This window comes from Phoxinus phoxinus, assembly GCF_949152265.1.
Source record: "Phoxinus phoxinus genome assembly, chromosome: 22".
In the NCBI taxonomy this organism is placed as follows: domain Eukaryota; kingdom Metazoa; phylum Chordata; class Actinopteri; order Cypriniformes; family Leuciscidae; genus Phoxinus; species Phoxinus phoxinus.
In genome coordinates, this window is record NC_136897.1 from 12,312,010 (window position 1) to 12,331,340 (window position 19,331).

The 19,331-nt window shown below is 37.8% G+C and overlaps 1 protein-coding gene across 4 annotated transcripts; it reads left to right on the top strand.

The window, feature by feature from the left end:
• The first annotated feature begins 1,076 nt into the window (after positions 1–1,076).
• On the top strand, positions 1,077–18,196 carry socs7 (suppressor of cytokine signaling 7). Of its 4 annotated transcripts, XM_079597179.1 has the most exons (11): positions 1,077–3,015; positions 4,781–4,804; positions 4,960–5,024; positions 5,279–5,383; positions 8,854–8,985; positions 12,393–12,538; positions 12,755–12,923; positions 15,217–15,345; positions 16,684–16,819; positions 17,376–17,516; positions 17,619–18,196. In XM_079597179.1, exons 1-10 carry the CDS (start codon positions 1,667–1,669, stop codon positions 17,494–17,496), a joined length of 2,376 nt encoding a protein of 791 aa, XP_079453305.1. In that variant the 5' UTR covers positions 1,077–1,666; the 3' UTR covers positions 17,497–17,516; positions 17,619–18,196. The 4 variants fall into 4 exon arrangements, with proteins under 4 accessions (XP_079453305.1, XP_079453306.1, XP_079453307.1 ...); XM_079597180.1 differs by lacking the exon at positions 4,781–4,804 and having other exon boundaries at positions 1,078–3,015; XM_079597181.1 differs by lacking the exon at positions 8,854–8,985 and having other exon boundaries at positions 1,079–3,015; positions 17,619–18,195.
• Positions 18,197–19,331: the final 1,135 nt, after the last annotated feature.

Genomic DNA, 19,331 nt, shown 5'->3' on the forward strand with positions numbered 1-19,331 from the left:
TGAATGAACGTCTGTCAAATATGTGTATGTGAGTGAGATAGAGAGAGATGATTCAGACAAATCCAGTCATACTGGGTAATGCAGGCAAATCCTTGTTTTGGTGCCATGGCAACAGGGTTCTGAGATTCAACACTCATTCCTGTGGGGCCCCACCCCCACTCAGGACTGCAGAGGCTGTGACTGTGTGTGTGCCCCTAAACATATGTGTGTGTGTCTATGTACATGCACACCATTCTCAAAACATAAACGGTGTAAATGTTTTTATTTTATTTGTATGGATAGATCTGTGTTTGTGTGTGTCAGGCTATGTGCCACAGTATTGTGTGCATATATATTTGAGAGGATGCTGTCAATGCATGCAATATTTGCAGATGAAGTACCATGAAAACATATTTTCCTCTGGATATTTGTGTAAACCCACTGTATTGAAACCCATAAACTCCTTGTGAACAGCAGGTTTTTAAAGGGCTCTGTGTGCATGTGTAAATTGTTTGTGTATAGCGACATCATTCGGTCGGTCGAAGAAATTGCATTTCACAAATAAAGCTCAAATTTAAAGTCTTGACCACAGAACAATGGGTGGATGTAAACAATAACTGTATTTTGTCTCAATAGGCCTTTAATTGGCATAAACATCATGCGCATTGATTTTGCAATATCTACAGGCATAGATGATACTAAAATACTTTTGTAACATTACATGCTATAATATTCCATCTAACCGAATTATGCTACTTCTTTTCAAATGATTATTGCTGCCGCTTTTATTATAGCATATTCATTCAAATGCATTGAAATGTTTGTACTTTAAAAACAAATATATTTGTTCCAACATTTAAGATTAAAATGGTAAAAACATTTCCATGTACATTCATAAAAACCCTGATGATAAAAACAGCCTATGTTATGATAAATTATTAGTTTAAATAAGTTATAATTTATAGCCTACATGCTACATAATATAATGAATAACTGGTATTATATTCTTTTGGTTCTATTTCTATTTGACACCATGCTTTATTTTTATTTTCATTTTTTTAAAATAATTATTAGGATGAAAGTCATTATTCAATTGATTAATTCGTGCAAGTCAGTTATCGTTGACTCATAATGCAACCGATTTGCAAGGAGAGTTTAATTGTGTTGAATTCGTGCGGTAAGGCGATGCCACTACAATTGATGCATCATAAACATCAGTTGGTAAGGCCATCTTCCAGACAACAGCGCGGTAAATGACATGAAAGCAACATTACAGCACGGTGCACGTCACTAAGGGGGACAGCACATAGCCTGCAGCCAAGTGGACAGCAATGGCACCGATAAGACCAAACACGAAACGCATCGAATTTGCGGAAGTGAGCGGGCGGGTGGGGCCTCGACAGTAATGTGACCACAGACGCCGTTAGGATTGCGTGAAACGAAGCGTTATGTATGACCCTACAAAGACCCGTGGAGATTTTTAAGGCCGGACGCGAAATGAGACGAGGACGTGCGCAATGTTGAAGGAGCGACTGAAATAGAGTTTAAATGCACTAATTGTCTGGCGCTGAGTGAGAGGGCTAACTAACACCAAGAGGATTACCATCATCACACAAACGAGATCTCATGACTGGAGCAATGTGAAACGCTGATATCGCTCATTCCTTCAGTATATTGAGGAATAATAATGAACAACGCGCAAGATATGTCTCCCGATTTTGTCTTGATGCGCCTGGTCTCCGCGGCCGAGGATGACCGCTTGGACGAGGAGAATGGGAATCTGTCATCGGGCAATGGACTGACGGTGGCTATCAAGGGGAACTTTGAATGCACGCAGAATCACGGCCACATCTCGGCGGTGAACAAAGCTCCGCAGGCCAGCGGAACGGAGGCACCTGACGCGGGAGTGATGGCGACTAGACCTGCGCTGTCTGTGCCGCCGCCTCCTCTTCATTCAGCCGAGGCCCACGGGTACGATCTCACCCACCGAGGTGGAATGGGGCCTCAGCTGTTGGTATTCAGAAACATTTCGAGAGACTCTGAAGGATTTGCCGAGAACAAGTCGGAGGATCAGCGTAGGGCTTTTGAGGAGCAAGCGGTACTCGCTTCGGAGTCTGGCGCTGTGGACGCTCAGCATCCGCCTACATGGACGCTGCATCCACAGCTCAAACTGCCAGCGGTTGCTACGGATACGGAGGGAGCCGAACTGTGTCACCGGCATCGCTTGATCACAGACAAACAAGACTGGCCGCCGATGGTGGATCACAAAACGGGCTCGATGACAGAGCCGGGCTGGAGCTGCACGACGGCTCTGCCTGAGGGTCCTGTCCTGGAGCTGGCGAGGAAATTCGGCGAGCTGGGAGTCGCTCCGGTACCCGAATTTCTACTGAAGGACGGCGAGCTGCAGCACTGCTCGTGTCAAAGCATGCTCGGCTCGGCTGGAATCAGGCAGGGAGATGACCCGACCGAGACCAGCGATGCTCTGCTGGTTCTGGAGGGCCTCGGGTCAGAAGAAGTGAACGGCCTGGGCATCAATGCCTGTCAGAAGACCGATTCGCAAAACAATGAGCCGGGTGCGTTTGCGCTCAAATGTTTCCCGTCGGTGCTGTCCGGACAAGCTATGGCGGTGTCCGGGGGACTTTGCTCACCGGCGTGTTGTTTGTTGCGAGACTCTGTAAACACCAGGCCTCAGGCTCCCAACACAGATAAACTGACTCCCGAGGTTCTATCCCAAGCTGCATCCAGCCAGGACACCCCGTGCTCCAGCCAGGCGTCCACACCGAAGGCCCGGTCGGACAGGAGCACGACCCGGGCGCATCTTTCCACGGCCAGCGGAGGAGAGAAGACTTTGAAAGTACCAGGGAAATCCAGGAAGGGCTCGCTTAAAATACGCCTGAGTAAACTTTTTAGAACTAAAAGCTGTAGTGGCTCTAACAACCTTTTGGACAAGAGACCTTCAGTCACGTTCTCCATATCCTCAGCGGGCAGTTTAGTGGACATGTCTGGAGCGAGCGGTGGGGAACAAGACACAGCCAGGTGAGTTCTTCTGCCCAAACAACCTTGGAATTAAATATAGAAGATCATGTTTATATTGTTGTATTCTTTTATTAATAATTTGTTCTATTCTATTCGAAAACAAGATTTATGATTTTCGAGCTCCCTCAGGAATTTTCTTTCTTTCTTTCTTTCTTTCTTTCTTTCTTTCTTTCTTTCTTTCTTTCTTTCTTTCTTTCTTTCTTTCTTTCTTTCTTTCTTTCGAATGGCATCTTATGATTAGTTAATGATTTTAGTTAAAAAGCTCTGAGGTTGACATAATTTGAAGACAATTTCATGGTTGTTTTCATACAATATAAACTACACAGTCATACCTCAAAAGTGGACTTTTAAGCAGTTGTGTTTTTTTAAATATTGCTTTTTTAAATATATATCTTTTGTAAATATAATATTAAATAACACTTTACAATAAGGTTCATTAGTTAACCTTAGTTAACATGAACTAAGAATGAACAATAGCCTACTTCAGCATTTATTAATCTTAGTTATTATTAGTTTCTACATTTACCAATATGTTAATAAAATCAAAGGTTGTATTTGTTCACATTTGTTAATGCACTGTGAACTAACATGAACAAACAATGAACAGCTGTATTTTTATTAACTAACAAAGTTAGTGATACTGCTGACACTAAATATTGTAACAAATGTATTGCTCATGTTAGTTAATTAATACATTATCTAATGTTAACTAATAAACCTTATTATAAAGTGTTACCAATATTGCTTTAAAAAGTTGATAACAACTTGCCACGTAGCCTAATGACTACAACTTTCACAAGAACATGAGTTTTTGTGCAACTGTTGTAGTCCTGGTTAGTAATCTACATATGGTTCCTTCAAATTTTGTGTGTAATTTTATGGAGTAACCTACACTGTCAGAAAAATGTACAAGAATTGTATCTACACTGTAAAAAAATATTTTCATGATTTGTTATCACAACTTTTTATCTTTTGTCAAATCAACGTCGATAACGAATGTGTGAAGATAACATACTATTTAGAGTTTCTGTTTATTAAACCATTCTTCTTCGTTGTATTAACTACATTTTTTAATTACAACAAACTCAAAATTTTAAGGCAATTAAAAAACTTGCTTTTTTAAGTTAAACCAACTTTTTTTTTTACAGTGTAGGGGCACAACAGCTTGTCACTGGGGTAGCACTTAAAGGGACAGGTCACCCAAAAATTCTGTCATCATTTACTCACCCTCGAGGTGTTACAAACCTGTATGAATTTCTTTATTTTGCGGAACACAAAATAAGATATTTTGAAGAATGTTGGTAACCAAACAGTTTATGGACAATTTAAATTTTTGGGTGAACTATCCCTTTATAGGGAATATATATAGAGGATATCTATCTATAGAGAGTTGTCCCTTTAAGAGCACACGCTGTTGTGTCCCTAAAGATAACATTTTTACACATTTTCTTAGGAGTGTAGAAAAACAAACATTGATGTACTATTAAATAATAAACCTCTTTCTAAAAACCAATTGGGAAATTGCATAGAGAACCTTGAAGTATTCTGGGTTTACCTACAAATAGACAGCATTATGGAACCAACTATGGTCTTCATCCCAAGAATATTTAACATTTCAATCAATGATTTAGCCCCACTTCACACACAACAGTGATCGAAATTAACCAGGATTTTTTTTTTAAATCTCTCATAAAATGTCTCTCATAAAACACATTTCATGTGTTGTTCACCTGTTGTACTTTTGATTTGTTTTTTTATACGATAGTCGCAAAGTCATAATTGACCTCAGGTGAGTCAAGTGTGATTATATGTATACTTCTAATTCATTATAAACTGTAGATAAATAAATAATTATATGATAAACTTTGAGATACAGAATTAATGTAAATGAATGTGTTGTCTTTTTTTATTTTAATAATTAAAATGATGATTGTCTTTCTGCAGCCAACCTGGACTAACAAGGGCACAAAGTGCCTTCTCTGCGGCCTCTTTTACTCCCGTTTTCACAGGTAAACGAAGATTTAGGGGAACATATTGGGTTAGACGCTAAAGGAATCCTTGGAATACATTAAATGAAGGCACATTTGCAAGCCAGTAATGAGCTTACACAGTGCATGCGAAATATAATGACACAGGCACACGATTTGGATGAGATTAGTCTCATTTTAGGGAGATCTTTGGAATTATGCTACATTATTGTGACAAATGTTGTTAATGTCGTTCTTATGGCTCTTGTCATTAAGTACTATTGCTCTGGTTGCAGGAGAGACGGTGTCGTTGGTGGATGTGGACATCTCTCAGAGAGGAAGGAACTCCCCTCACCCCCCCACTCCTCCACCTCCCCCTCGGCGGAGCCTCAGTCTGCTAGGTGAGCCCCACTACAGATGTTCACACACACCCTTGATCTCTTTCGTTTCTGCTTTCCTTCATTCTTACCTTTCACATCTCCATCTGTTTCATACTTTTTAAATATTTCTCCAGTAACCTCCCCTAACCCCCCGGGTATCTTCCCTTCGTCCTTTGTACTGTCACCTCTATCTACGGTTACTGTACATTCAAAAGTTTGGGGTCAGTAAGATTGTTTGAAATTTTTGAAAGAAGTCTCTTATGCTCACCAAGGCTGCATTTATTTGATCAAAAACACAGTTAAAACAGTCATATAAATCACTTTTCTATATTAATGCGTTGCTTTCATTGTAGCACACACACATCACTCACACACAGAGATCTTAGATTGCACTGTACACACAGAAAGTTCAGTTTATTCATAAAATAGCTTCGCTACTGAACCGCTGCATTATATTTCTCAGCAACGAGGGGGTAAAGTTGATGTTTTTTAAGTAATTATAAGGAGCTTTCGCACCGTAGGAACCTTTTCATAGTTCCTAGAACGTTTGGCGGAACTAGTGCCCTGAATTTTGTGTCACACCGAAGGAACGAATTTAGTTCTAGGAATTCCTTTTGGAGGAACTAATTTAGCTTCTTCTTCAGAGTAGGATCTAAACCAGCGCTATAGGAACTACCAGTGACGTAAGTGTACGCTGATTGGCCGAACGCACACAAAACACTTTGAACACTTAAACACTTAAAAGCTTTGAAAATATAGATTATAGCCGGTACTCCAGAAACTAGATAGATGGATAGATGGACCTCTTAACCTTTAAGCTAAGGAGAAAATCCAATGCAACTTTGAGGGGACCAAGCTAAACATGATTATCTGTTTCTGCAACACTGGACATCAACCACACGGCATACGCTAATAACTTTTCATATACTGTCTTTCTATGTATAACAGTTCTATCTAACAATGTATTAGACAGGACTGTTAGACAGATTGTAAACTAATGAACACGGAGAGTGCTCGGGCTGGCATTCTCAGCGCCGTCGAAATAAAGGTCCTCCTCGCCGTCAAAATAAAAGTCACAAGAACCAGCGTGGCTTACGTCACTTCAGTCGAGTTCCTACTGGCGGTGCGGATGCAACCAGGAAAACGTTCCTACGGGAACCATTAGTTCTCTGGGAACCACCAGTTCCTAGAAGTACCCGGTGCGAAAGACCCTGTACTCACTGCTTCATTGTTGGTCTCAGACAACATCAGGACTGTCTACTCACCTGTCAATCAAATATTCATAAAATTTGCCTTTAAAAGAAAATAATGATCTGATAATATAGGAGCTTGCGGGGTTTTTTTTTACTTTTAAAGTAAAAGATCAAAGTACCTCCCCTCAAAATCCAAACACAAGTTTTCACAAAAGAATGTTGAGATTATGTTACTGCAGTTTTAAAAGATGATCTGTTTCACCTCACCTCTGTGAGCGAACCCAAGGCGGATGTTAAAGATGCCGCGTAGGACGTCAACGGACGTTGCTTACTCTAACACTTTGTCCTTTCATTTCGCCTTTTTTATTCGACCTTCATTCTTTTCATTTCATGGTTACCGGAGTCTCTGATTGCATTCGGAAAGCATAAAATTCAGAGAAGCGCCACTTAAAATGAATTATTGTGCAAGCCTACATGTGGTTAAACTTTACCAGTATTTGGCACACAGATGAGCAGTGCCTTTTCTAATAAAGTGAGACCACTGCACAGTTTCTTCCTGTTCATCAGCTCAGTGTGGTCTTTGAGATTGAAGTGTGAAATTATCTCAATACTAGAGAGATAGATTTTAGATCTGAAGCGGTCTTTGTCATGAAGGAACAAAGATGATTGCGGGATTATTCAGTCGTTTAAAAAAAAAGATTATTTTTTTCCAAGGTTGTTTAGGTTGAGAGTTGAGGTATATAGGAATATTCTGAGTTCAATAATTAAAGGAATAGTCCACTTAAAAGTTAAAATTCTGTCATGCTTTACTCACCCTCAAGTCGATTCAAGCCTGTATGAATTTCTTTCTGCTGCTGAACACAAAAGAAGATATTTTGAAGAATGTCGGAAATCAGACAGTTGATGGACAGCATTGACTTCCATAGTAGGAAAAAATACAATTGAAGTCAATGGGGTCCATCAACTGTTTGGTTACTGACATTCTTCAAAATATCTTCTTTTGTGTTCAGCAGCAGAAAGAAATTCATACAGGTTTGAAACAACTTGAGGGTGAGTAAATGATGGCAGAATTTCCATTTTTAAGTGAACTATTCTTTTAATCTCAGTGTGCATTTGTGGCATGATGTCGATTAGCATAAAAATCTAACGACTTGTTTATTGAAAAAAGAAAAGAAACATGGAGGTTTTGAAAGTATTTAGTATTGAATAGAGACAATTTTTGTAGTGTTTAAAAGTAGAAATTTGAAGCTTATAACTTTATAACAATCACTTAACATTCATTATTTTGTTAAAACCTATACATATTTGAGCTGTGATGCTGTTTAAATAATTTTTTATAACTTTACACTGTAGGTAGGTAAGTGATTTTTCCATTGCAATCATGTTAACGCTCTTATTGTTTTTAAATATTATTATTATTTACTATTGAAACAATTAGTATTTTTTACTTGTACGGATTGGCCACATTCAATTCCTTAGTAAAAGCTTCACTGTAACCCATAATTATTTGTTAAAAGTAAGGGAATAAAAAAATAAAAAAAATTGTGATAATCGACATTGCCACAAATGCTGTTAAATAAGATTGTATTGAACCAGTTTTATCATATATGTATCTAAAACTAGAGCCATGAAAAATATAACTTTCGCTGAAATAAAATAAAAAAGACTAACACTTATTTTGTTTACAACATTACTCATTTTCATTTAGTTTAACAAAGTTATAGTTTTAGTATAACAAAGAATAGTATCTCAATTGAACACTTTATTAAACCCGCAATGTTCCTTTAAGTAAAAAATCCCACAATTTTCCAGTGTCGTGAGTATGTGATCGAATGCACATACCAGCGTGTGGATTTACCCATGTTGTTTTCCCATGCTTCAGTTCCCCATGTCATATGCTTCCTGTCACGGTGTCTTAGTCTTCAAGTGCTATAAGAGGATCAGATATTGTAACATAATTGGAGGATATGTCTTGCTCCTTTATGGTTCATACAGGCAAAACTACTATATTCATACATAAATCACAGGTCATTGAATGTAATATTCATGTTGTCTAATCAAATCCTTCTGAAATCTGGCTGCATTTTGATCTATTTTTGGTAAGCATATTGTTGCTGTCCCTTTGCACTAAAGCTGAATGGTGTTAGGGCTGATTTTAGTCATGTTCTGATTCCTCTTCATCGCCCCAGGCTCCTGTCTCATTCTAATAGACTTTAACCTTCTCTACGCTTCCATTGCTTTTTCTATGACATCTCCTTATTCTCCTGGCTCTGAACCCTCCCTCCTGCTCTCTTCCAGACGATATAGGTGGGCCGCAGCCTGGGCCTTTCCTAGTGAGTGTAATGGGGGCGTCCCTGCAGTCTCTCCCTCTGCCTCTTCCTCCTCCTCCCCCTCTCCACGCCACCATCCAGCATAGTCTCAGCCTCAATGGTAAGACTTGGGTGCAGTGGAGGGGGCGGTGTGTGTTTAAGGGTGTTTCAGGGCACCTTTCTGGTTCTGAGAGCAGACTCCAACATCCCCTTCCCTTTCTGCGAACCGGCTCATTCTCCGCCCTCAGAAGCAACTTTATTCCATCAAACATAAAGGGAAATGGAATAAAGTGTGAATGTAACTGTGATGTTTCTTGTGAAAAGCAAAGGCAAAGACAATACATGGCATCTGCCACATGTATCGTTTTGTCAAACAAAGGCTTTGGTTGACCGCGTGGTTTCGTTTCTCAGTTCCTTTCGCAGTTTGAAGAAAGAAGGCAGTGTGACTAATGTGCGTTTATAAAGAGAGGAAGTGTGAGCGTGATGGTGCCATACAGTAGAGTTCCAACTTAAGCTTTGTAGTTCATTTGCTGAAGAACTCATACATGACTTTTGTATAAAACATGAAGGTTGATGGTAGTATTAAAGATTTGGGAACTTTATTATCTATAACAGCATGTACACATATTTATATGTAGTTGATATGACATTTCATCACTGGCTATGTTTCCATCCAAAGTTTCCCTCCCATGTGTTCAAGAGAACAAAACGATCACTTCCTGGGAAATTAGCGCAACATTTCTGTAGTAAAATGGAAGTTGCTGCAAATCAGGAAGCCACTAGATCTTTTTCTCATAAATGCCTTGCGTTCAGATGTTTGGGAACAATCATGTGAGACGCTTCTGGGGGGGTCATAATACCAAAGAATTCTGATGACAGACTTTGGCTCAGACATTTCAAAATGATCGAACTAAAATTTGAGATTCTGTGCACTGAAATTGGTCCACAGGTTAGTTATAAACCGCGTCCACTGTTGAGAAGTGGAGTGAGTTTTTTGTTGCGCATCGAGGGATTCATTCTGTAAACGTGTTTCCATCGTAGTTTATGCGCATGCTTCTTATCGGATAAAAAATGTATCTGCCTCAATTGACCACATATGTTTGTTTTTTTATGTGCATTTTTAGAATGTATGCACATATTGGCGTTTCCGTTCAGCGTTTTCTTTTTTTTATGCATTTTATCCCAAAATTCTCATAAAAATATGTGGATGGAAACATAGCTAGTGGAAGATGTGTCCTGCAGTGTGATATGCTATAGGGGAGACGCTGTCACAAGATGTCACTGAGGGAAGTTGTGTGTTTGGTTTTAAACATCCAGTTCAGAACCCTATTAACCCTAGTGAAAAATATATTCACCAAAATGTATTTAAAATACCTTTATTTTATGCTATGTACTACAAACACATTTATATATTTATGTACTTAGTATAAATACCCTGCAATTGTACTTTTGATATCCTAAATTGGTATACCTAAAGTCTGCTAAATTGGAACAACTTATTTTGGACTCTAGTTATCCAGAAATAGTGCTGAGGTCCAACTAAAGATATACTTCAGTATATTTGATTGTGCTAAAGTGGAACTTTTGCAAATACACTTTAGGCACACTTTAAATATATTGCATTTAAAGACTAATGTTATACATAGATCATACTATCCTTACTAATAGTGATATTAAAACACATTTTATGCTTAATATTAATAAATGTGCATTGTGCAATTTTTACGACCCCTGAGATGGTCAATCAAGGGGAGGGGAGTCACATTAATTTTGCAGAAACACATATTTGCAGACACAACATAACTTTGTGAGAAGTAAAGGCTAATACACCAGGACGCACAAGACGCACCTCAGAAATATACACAGTATGGGTAAAATAAGAAAAATAAAGATAAGAAACAGGCACTTATATAAATAAGAAAAATAGGGAGAATTGGAGAAGGAACACGGCCGGCTTCCAAATCAAAGAAATAAACAAAAACAAAACCAAGCTAACTTGCGGCCCAATCTCTAACCAAACTGTCAAAAGAAAGTAATGAAATTAAAAGTCTTTGCATCCTCCAACACACTACCTTACCTACACTAACTACCCAACGGCAAAATACAACAGGTGGAACTCGCGCCTAAACTAGTGTATGTAATACAAAGTGAAAAACCTGAGTGTGCACAATGTATGTCGCGCGACCTATTACCTGTCCTACTGCAATAACAGAGGTAGAACAAATGGAGATGAAACAGAACACAAGCCGGTTACATACAATTAATAAACACACGGCATGGGATACACAATTTCACTATACATAGGGCTGTCACAGAACATAGTTTCAAAGCGTCTATAGGGCCTTGCGAGTGGCATCTCCTCTCCACTTTTATACCGCGGTGCACTGATCTGATTGGAGAGCGTCACAGGAACATTGCGACCAGGTGAACGGCGTGGGCCAATAGAACATAACTAAGAAAGTGAAAGTAAAAGAGAAAGTCTCAGGAAATAAAAAACATTAACGAAGCTAGGATGTTACAGCAATAAAGAAGTACTCCAAAAAGTCTCAAGCAATATCACAGTAAATAAGTTAGTGTATTTGTAGTATACTTAGTATGAAATAAATATATTTTAAATACATTTTGGTACAGTTTTGTTTTTCACTAGGGAAATTCAAATAATTGATTTAAATTCTGTTTCAAAACAACTTTGTTTTGCTCTTGCTGTCAATAGGTCAATGTCTGTTCAGTGAATTGTATCTTTTTCAATGACAATAATGGTGAAAATATTTATTTTTTGTATCAAACACTTTTAAAGTTTGTGCTGATACAGAAATAAACCTGCACGGATAAATAGTCACTGGCGTAAAAAAAAACGTGACAACTAGCCCTTGTCTCATTCAAATTCATTAAGACATATTTTAAATTACATATAAACAAATAACATATTTAGTTTAATTCTTGTCTGATTGTTATATTCAACAATTTTAATAACCTCATATTATTAACTTAGGATGTTTGTAATTTTAACAATTTACAATTATAACACTGATAGGCCTGTCATACTGTTAAAAACTTGACAAAATGGTCAAAATTTTAGATTAAAATGATTGAAACTGTTATTTGTCAACTTATACTGCCGTTCGAAAGTTTATGATCAGTTGAAAACACTTTTATTCATGAAATCTATGAAATTATCAAAAGTTACAGTAAAGATATTCATAATGTTACAAAATATCTCATAAATGCTGTTCTTTTGAACTTTCTATTCATCAAAGAATTTTGAAAAAAAGTATCACGGTTTACACAAAAATATGAAGCTGTTTTTCAACATTACTGTTTATTGAGCAGCAGATCAGCATATTAGATCATGTGACAAACTTTTGTCTTTAGTAGTGTATATTTGTTATTTGTCAAGAGACGATCTACACCAAAGAAAAAGTATAAGTAGTCATTTAGTTGAATGGGATACTAGTCTAGTTCAGTACTAGGATGATCAGAACTTAAAATTTGCTGGTGTATTAAAAAAATGCTCCATTTGTGTCTCAGATGCTTTCTTCCGAGCACTTCCTCATTCGGCCGCGTCACCGATGGACACTGCGGCCCCTGCCAGAGTGGCCCCGGCTCCGATCATGTGTCCATTGAGAGGAGCCGATTCCAGCAGCTTCACTGCCAGCCTGAGAGAGCTGGAGCGGGTGAGAGACAAAAGCAGTCGATGTAACAACTGACAATTTCCAGTCACATGATTGTAACATCATTGGGCATGTTTATCGGCAGACCTTTTTAACTATGAAACATATCTGTGGCTTCCTGTGGTTGTCCATATCATTTAGTGGGTTTTGCATGTTTTCTCTATAAGCAGCTTTTGTTTAGCACTGTTGGATGGTCAGTGTGTGTTTGTGTGTCTGCAGTGTGGCTGGTATTGGGGGCCGATGAACTGGGAGGATGCTGAAATGAAGCTAAGAGGGAAGCCAGATGGCTCGTTTTTGGTGCGGGACAGTTCAGACCCACGATACATCCTCAGCCTCAGTTTTCGCTCACAGGGAGTCACACACCACACGCGTATGGAGCACTACAGAGGTAAACACACACACGTATAGGGGTGTAGCGGTACACAGAAGTTACGGTTCGGTAGTGCGTACCTCAGTTTTTTGGGTCACCGTTCGGTACAACAGGAAAAAGCAACGAATCCCCAATGCTAGGTTTCTTTTCATTTATTTTGAACAGACAATAGTGCAAATTACAGTTAGCGGCATTTAGTCATCTAGTTGGTACAGTACAGCCTCTTTTAATGTATTATTAAGCACTAAGTAGTAAACAGAATGAACTCTTACATAGGTCAATTTTTTTTGTAGGGCTGATAAAAACCCCCAAAAGGTATTGGGTTAGCTACAAAACTGTGTTATAAAAGTACAAAATAAATAGAATAATGAAAAATAACAACTTTTTTTAGAGTTAAATAACATGCTGTGACAGTGGCAGATGCAAAAAGTTCAATATTACGCTTTCTCAAGAAATCACGAAGGAAAAAAAGAGCCTACTTCACCTTTCTCCGAGGAGACAGCGAGTTAAGCGCCACCTGAGGCTTTTCATTTCCAGGACATGCATATTTCATCACTGGACAGTAAGTGAGACTTCAACGACACAAATCGGCACATTATCAAATGATCTTGTCTCATTATAATACCGGAAACATCTTAAAATACTTATTTAGATAAGAGTAGTACATCATTTGAAACTGTCTATTTTTATTTGTGTACACTCACAATAAAAAAAAAACATTGTGCTTTTGTAAAATAAAGAAAACAAACTTTCGCTTTCTTCCAACCCGGTTTCCTTTTCGTGAAGTTTGTGGAGCACATTTTTTTATTGAAACTCAGTGTATAAACTCTTGAGCTCTTGAGTGCCATCTGAACTCTTGTTTTGGGTTGGTGTGTAGACCGTCTCTTCTTCCTCTGTTCTTTTTCCTGTTGTGGCTGTTAGCAAACAGCGTTGCATTACTGCGCGCGCCCCCTTCTGGATTGTGTAGATGGTCTGTGACTGACTGTATTCGTTGTCTGACTGTATGCACCGAACCGTGACGTCCATACCGCGATGGTTCGGGACGAATACATGTACCGTTACACCCCTTATATAACACATATCTATAAACACACACATACTCCTTTTTGGCTTGTCATTCTCGTATGTGTAGCCAAAAAACACATGAAATCCTATGTTTACAAACCCAATCTGATGAAGAGCCGCTGGGCTTGAAACGTCATCTGTGGTGATATTTTTCTTTTAGAGCTGTGGTAGCCAATTCTTACTTCCTTTTTTTCCAATCTAAACCACATCCTCAGAGTCAGATTAAAAGGTAATTGTTGACTACACCGTCTGAAGAAACGTACAGACTTAGAAAAAGATTACATCTCATCACTTGCAGAATGACAGAGCGAACAGTAAACATCAAAACAATAGTCATTAAATGTTTTCACACCCACATTTTATTTCCTGCATTCCTAAATAATTTTTTTTGTAATTTATTAAAGTGCATTTTTAGTGCTGTCAAATCAATTAAATGCGATTAATCGATTCTAAAATAAAAGTTTGTGTTTATACAATACAATATATGTGTATGTATATATATATATATATATATATGTGTGTGTGTGTGTGTGTGTGTGTGTGTGTGTGTGTGTGTGTGTGTGTGTGTGTATAATGTATATAATATATATATAAACACTAACTTTTATTTTAGAATCGATTAATTGATTAGACAGCACTAGCTTTTTTATATTGGTCTAATAGAAAATGATGAGTTCCAATTTAAACCTGTTTTGTTTAGTTTGTCTAAAAGCAAATAAAAAATTTATAGAAACAATTTTGTTTAAATAGTTTTTTCACTCAACACCAGAGTGTTGGCTACCTTCTGGTTTTGGTATGGTTTTCTGGTAGGTTTTTTTTGTGTGTTGTTACTACACAACAATATGATGCATATTATAGACATCACAGTAAACATTAGGGTCTTTCGAAGTTGTATTTGTTTATTGTAAGTAAACTAAACTAAGCATTGACTAATAATATGTTTTAGTATTATCCTAAGTGAAATTCTACTTTCATATTACAGCTATTTTAGCTTTTGTTTATAATGAAAGTTGGAAAGTTGTAAAAAGCAATACATATATGCATATATGGCTTATTTCTAATAAAAATTATTTGATATGGTCTTTGTAATAAATAATAATTTTACTTTGTAATAAATGTTTTTGTCTTTGGGGAAAAAAAAGAGTTATAAATATAATTTGAGAAATACTAATACATTTTGTTGTGACAAAGTATCTTTTTTTTCCAGTGTATTTCTTTTCCTTAAAATTTGCCTTTAACTCTGCAGGAACCTTCAGTTTATGGTGCCACCCTAAATTTGAGGACCGCTGCCATTCTGTGGTTGAATTCATTGAGCGAGCCATCATGCACTCTAAAAATGGAAAATTCCTCTACTTCCTACGTTCACGTGTACCTGGTAAGGCTACAAATACCCAGCTTATATGACAAGACATTATTAAAATAGGGACAAAAAAAGTGGCTGAACCTATTTAGCTTTCAGTTTTAGTAATATTAGTACTTCAACATAGTGTTTATTTTCATTTGATCCTATATTCACAGCTTTGTTTAAATTAAAGTTCCCCATTATACTGTTATCTTTAACGTAGTGTGTAGAATAGCAGTTTTTGAATATAAGAGGTCTGCAAAGTTTTAAAGATCAAAGTGCACAACAAATAAAGTTATTGTCTCCTAAAAGAAACAATCGACTCTGAATTACTGAAACGAGTCGTCAGTAATCCCAGTCTAACTTCTGTAACATATCTATGTAGGTTTGTCTTTATTGGCTGCCTGCGAACAATTTCTGCATAGTACTTTTAGCCAACCTCAAACACTTTTGGTATGAAACAAAGTCTCAGTTTTTAAATTTCGCCATTTTTTTTAAGAAATTCAAACAAATAAAATTTGTTTGAATCAGAAAATGGATTTGTTATCTACAACATGGAGAAACATCCGTGAATGTCACTCACAAACATTACCAGGCAACCTGTAGCGGCACATAAAAACAATCCAAAGACCGCTAAGGAGCTGAGTGGAGGAATAACTTCTGTGACGCGTTTTTCTTTGAAGCTTGCATGTTGTTTTATTTTGTTCAGGTTTGCACGGTCAACAAAATATGTGCTCCAGCACTCACCCCCATTCTTCCATCCAAACACACACACACAACAGGTGTTTTAACCCCACTTAATTAATGACACACCCCTTATCATTTGGTCACATGACTTTCCCGTTATATGGCTCCTACACAACCAGTAGCGGGAACGCCCACTAGCGACCGCACCGCCAGCCACTGGCGACCTGCAGCGACAAAGTCGCTTGTAGTGTGCACGCACCTTTACTGTTCGCATCACTGTGTATACAAGTGCTAAGGAAGCCTCCGGAGCTGAAATTGGGCATTTTGTTTCCGACACATGCTGTGAGCGGAAGACCAATCACTACAGACTGGGACATCTGACCAATCAGAGCAGAGTAGGCTCTCGGAAAAAAGAGAACGGATACGTTATTAAACAGTTTCAGACACTCTGAGAAAAGAGGTGATTCTGCAATGTATATTATGAGAAAATTAAAGTGTTTTTTGACCTTTGGATGCATGTAAATCTATTGTATAACATCACCAAAAAAAGTTTAAAATAGCATAATAGGGGCAACAAAAACTATTTTGAATAGTTTTAGTTTACAACCATGCTTTTTGTCTGAAGTGTTTGTGGGTGTGGGAGATGAAAGGTCAGTGTAAGGAAACGTCTGGTGTCTTTCTCAGGGTTGCCCCCGACCCCCGTGCAGCTGCTCTACCCAGTCTCACGCTTCAGCAATGTGAAATCCCTCCAGCATCTGTGCCGTTTCTGCATCCGGCAACTCGTCCGCATAGACCACATCCAGGAGCTGCCCCTCCCCAAGTATGACTCACTCACACTTTACATTATTTTGATTTCTGGTACACTATAATTCTAAAATTTTAAGTCTGTAACATATTTTTGAAAGAAGTCTTGTATGCTCACCAAGGCTGCACATTTTTTTTTATTAAAATACAGTACTGTAATATTGTGAAATATGATTACAGTTTAAAATGACTGTTTTCTATTTCAATTTATTTAAAAATATATATATTTATACCTGTGATGCCAAAGCTGAATGTTCAGCATCATTACTCCAGTCTTCAGTGTCACATGATCCTTCAGAAATCATTCCGAATCACTGATCTTAAAAACGGTTAAATATTTTTGTGGAAACCATAACACACTTTTTTTTCCAATTCTTTGGTGAATAGAAAGTTTAAAAGAACAGCATTTATTTGAGCTAGAATAGTTATTTTCAGAGGTTATGGGTGTATCACATAGGTCTACCCACTGTTATTAGGTATTATTGAAATAAAATTGCTCAGCAATTTAAAGGCAAAAAAATGTGCATACAAAGTGTCTATAAATACGAACTTTCCTATTTTTCACATCTTAGACCGCTCATTGTCTACTTGAGGAAGTTCTATTACTATGATCCAGAGGAAGAAATGTACCTGTCAATCAAAGGCATGCGCCAGGCAGCAGGTGTGGAACAGGAAGCCGAGTCTGAAACATAGCCAGAACGCTCCTTTTCACTGTAAGTACTTGCAGCAATGATTGTTCTACATATAGTATGTTGCACCCAATGCCCTGTAGTCAATGTATTGAATTAACAAAACATAAATGGGTTATTTTTTAGGATTTCTGTGTGTGGGTAATAGATGGAACAGCACATGGACACTTCCTGGTGCACAGCTCTGCTCCAACTCCCTGCCAGTCTTCCAGCAGAAGCCAATGAACATCAGCCGACTGGCCCCTCCTCTTGACCAATACGCGGACAGAGGGAGTACAGAGGAGTGCTGGAATACTGTCTATGTTGAGCAGGCAAATAAATCCAGAGACTGACATGATAGACAAAGGACTTGAAAGGACACTGGACAGCAAACAGTGGACTTAAAAAAATAATAAGTTAAACAAAAAACCGAACAAGGACATTTGACTTGGGGTACTAGCAAAAGCCTTCATCTGTAGGTTATATTACACTGGAGTTTTTAAACTGGCCTGTTTGTGAATCCGTCTCTGTTTGGTTCTTCTTGCTTTCCTCATCAGGCCCCTGCCCCTGGGTGGAGTGTGTGACCCCTTTATTTGTCCTTTCCCTGATTGTAACTCCTTCAGTCTGATCAGGCCACATGAACTGTATTTTGAGTAAAGACAAAGTAAACTTGAAAATAAGGTGGTTGACTTTTTCACATTATTCATGATTAAGGATTATAATTGCTTGAATTTAAGTTGGTCTCTCCATTGGATGCATCCGTTTTTCCTTGCAGATCTCTATGAGTTACCATGTGCTTGTTTGTTTGATTTGGGCACGTACTATCATGGTGATTGCAATTTCAATTAATTCCATGGTGGATTACATGGTGTTCTGTATTAATAGCATTGTATATGACTATGATAATCTTTCAGTACCATGGTATTACCAATTTGTTACCATCATTATACATGGTAACACCACAGTTCTTTTTTTCTGAGGGATGTTATCCTAAACTTTTAGAATAACTGGGGATATACACGTTGTATTTTCATGTTTTAAGAGGACTTTCCACAAGACATAATGATATTCATACTGTACAAACGGTATATTATATACCCACATTAACCCTACCTCTAAACCTACCCAATCACAGAAAACGTTCTGCATTTTTACATTTTCAAAAAACATCACTTAGTATGGTGTATAAGCTGTTTTCCTCATGGGGACCAAACATTTTTTTTTTTTTTTTACTTTGTGGGGACATTTTGACCCCATAATGTAGGGTTTACCAGCCCCCACACACACGTTTTCTTAGCTATCTAAATGAGGACGTTGCATAGATTTCTATTGTTTTTATATGCAGCTGGTTATAAATACTATAACATACCATTTTTATAAATGAGGACTTCCCCCAAAAGGAGCTTCGTCAGATTTAGCTAAATTTAGGGCACAAATTTGTCCCCAACACATGTAAAAGTAGGTACACCCACATATGTATATCCCATACTTCAGTTTTTATACTCAGCTAGGAATGCATAAATTCAAAATTAAACTAATATTGGGGTAACATAACAAATAGCTTTTACAAAAAGCAAAATGTCATGTTGAAGAATGAAAGCATTTTGTTGTTGAGAAAGCAGCTGGTTGTTGCATTATTGAGATGCACCGTCCATCACCTGTAGGTTGCGTAACTCGTTTCAGAAGACAACAACCAGATATATTCTGATGGAGCACCCACCGTCCACGCAGGTTGATCGATCAAAATTGTTGTCAATTACTTTTGATTGATATGCTGTTTCCATTTCTAACTGGGCGAGCTAAACGTCAGTGAAATTCAAACCGGTGTATTATTGGTTCGGCTTATTATTTTGACGTCTG

Coding starts and splice junctions, on each gene's coding strand:
- socs7 (XM_079597179.1), top strand. CDS start 1,667: ATGAACAACGCGCAAGATATGTCTCCCGATTTTGTCTTGATGCGCCTG. Junction 3,016..4,780: donor GGGGAACAAGACACAGCCAG/GTGAGTTCTTCT, acceptor TTTATACGATAG/TCGCAAAGTCATAATTGACC. Junction 16,820..17,375: donor CAGGAGCTGCCCCTCCCCAA/GTATGACTCACT, acceptor TTCACATCTTAG/ACCGCTCATTGTCTACTTGA.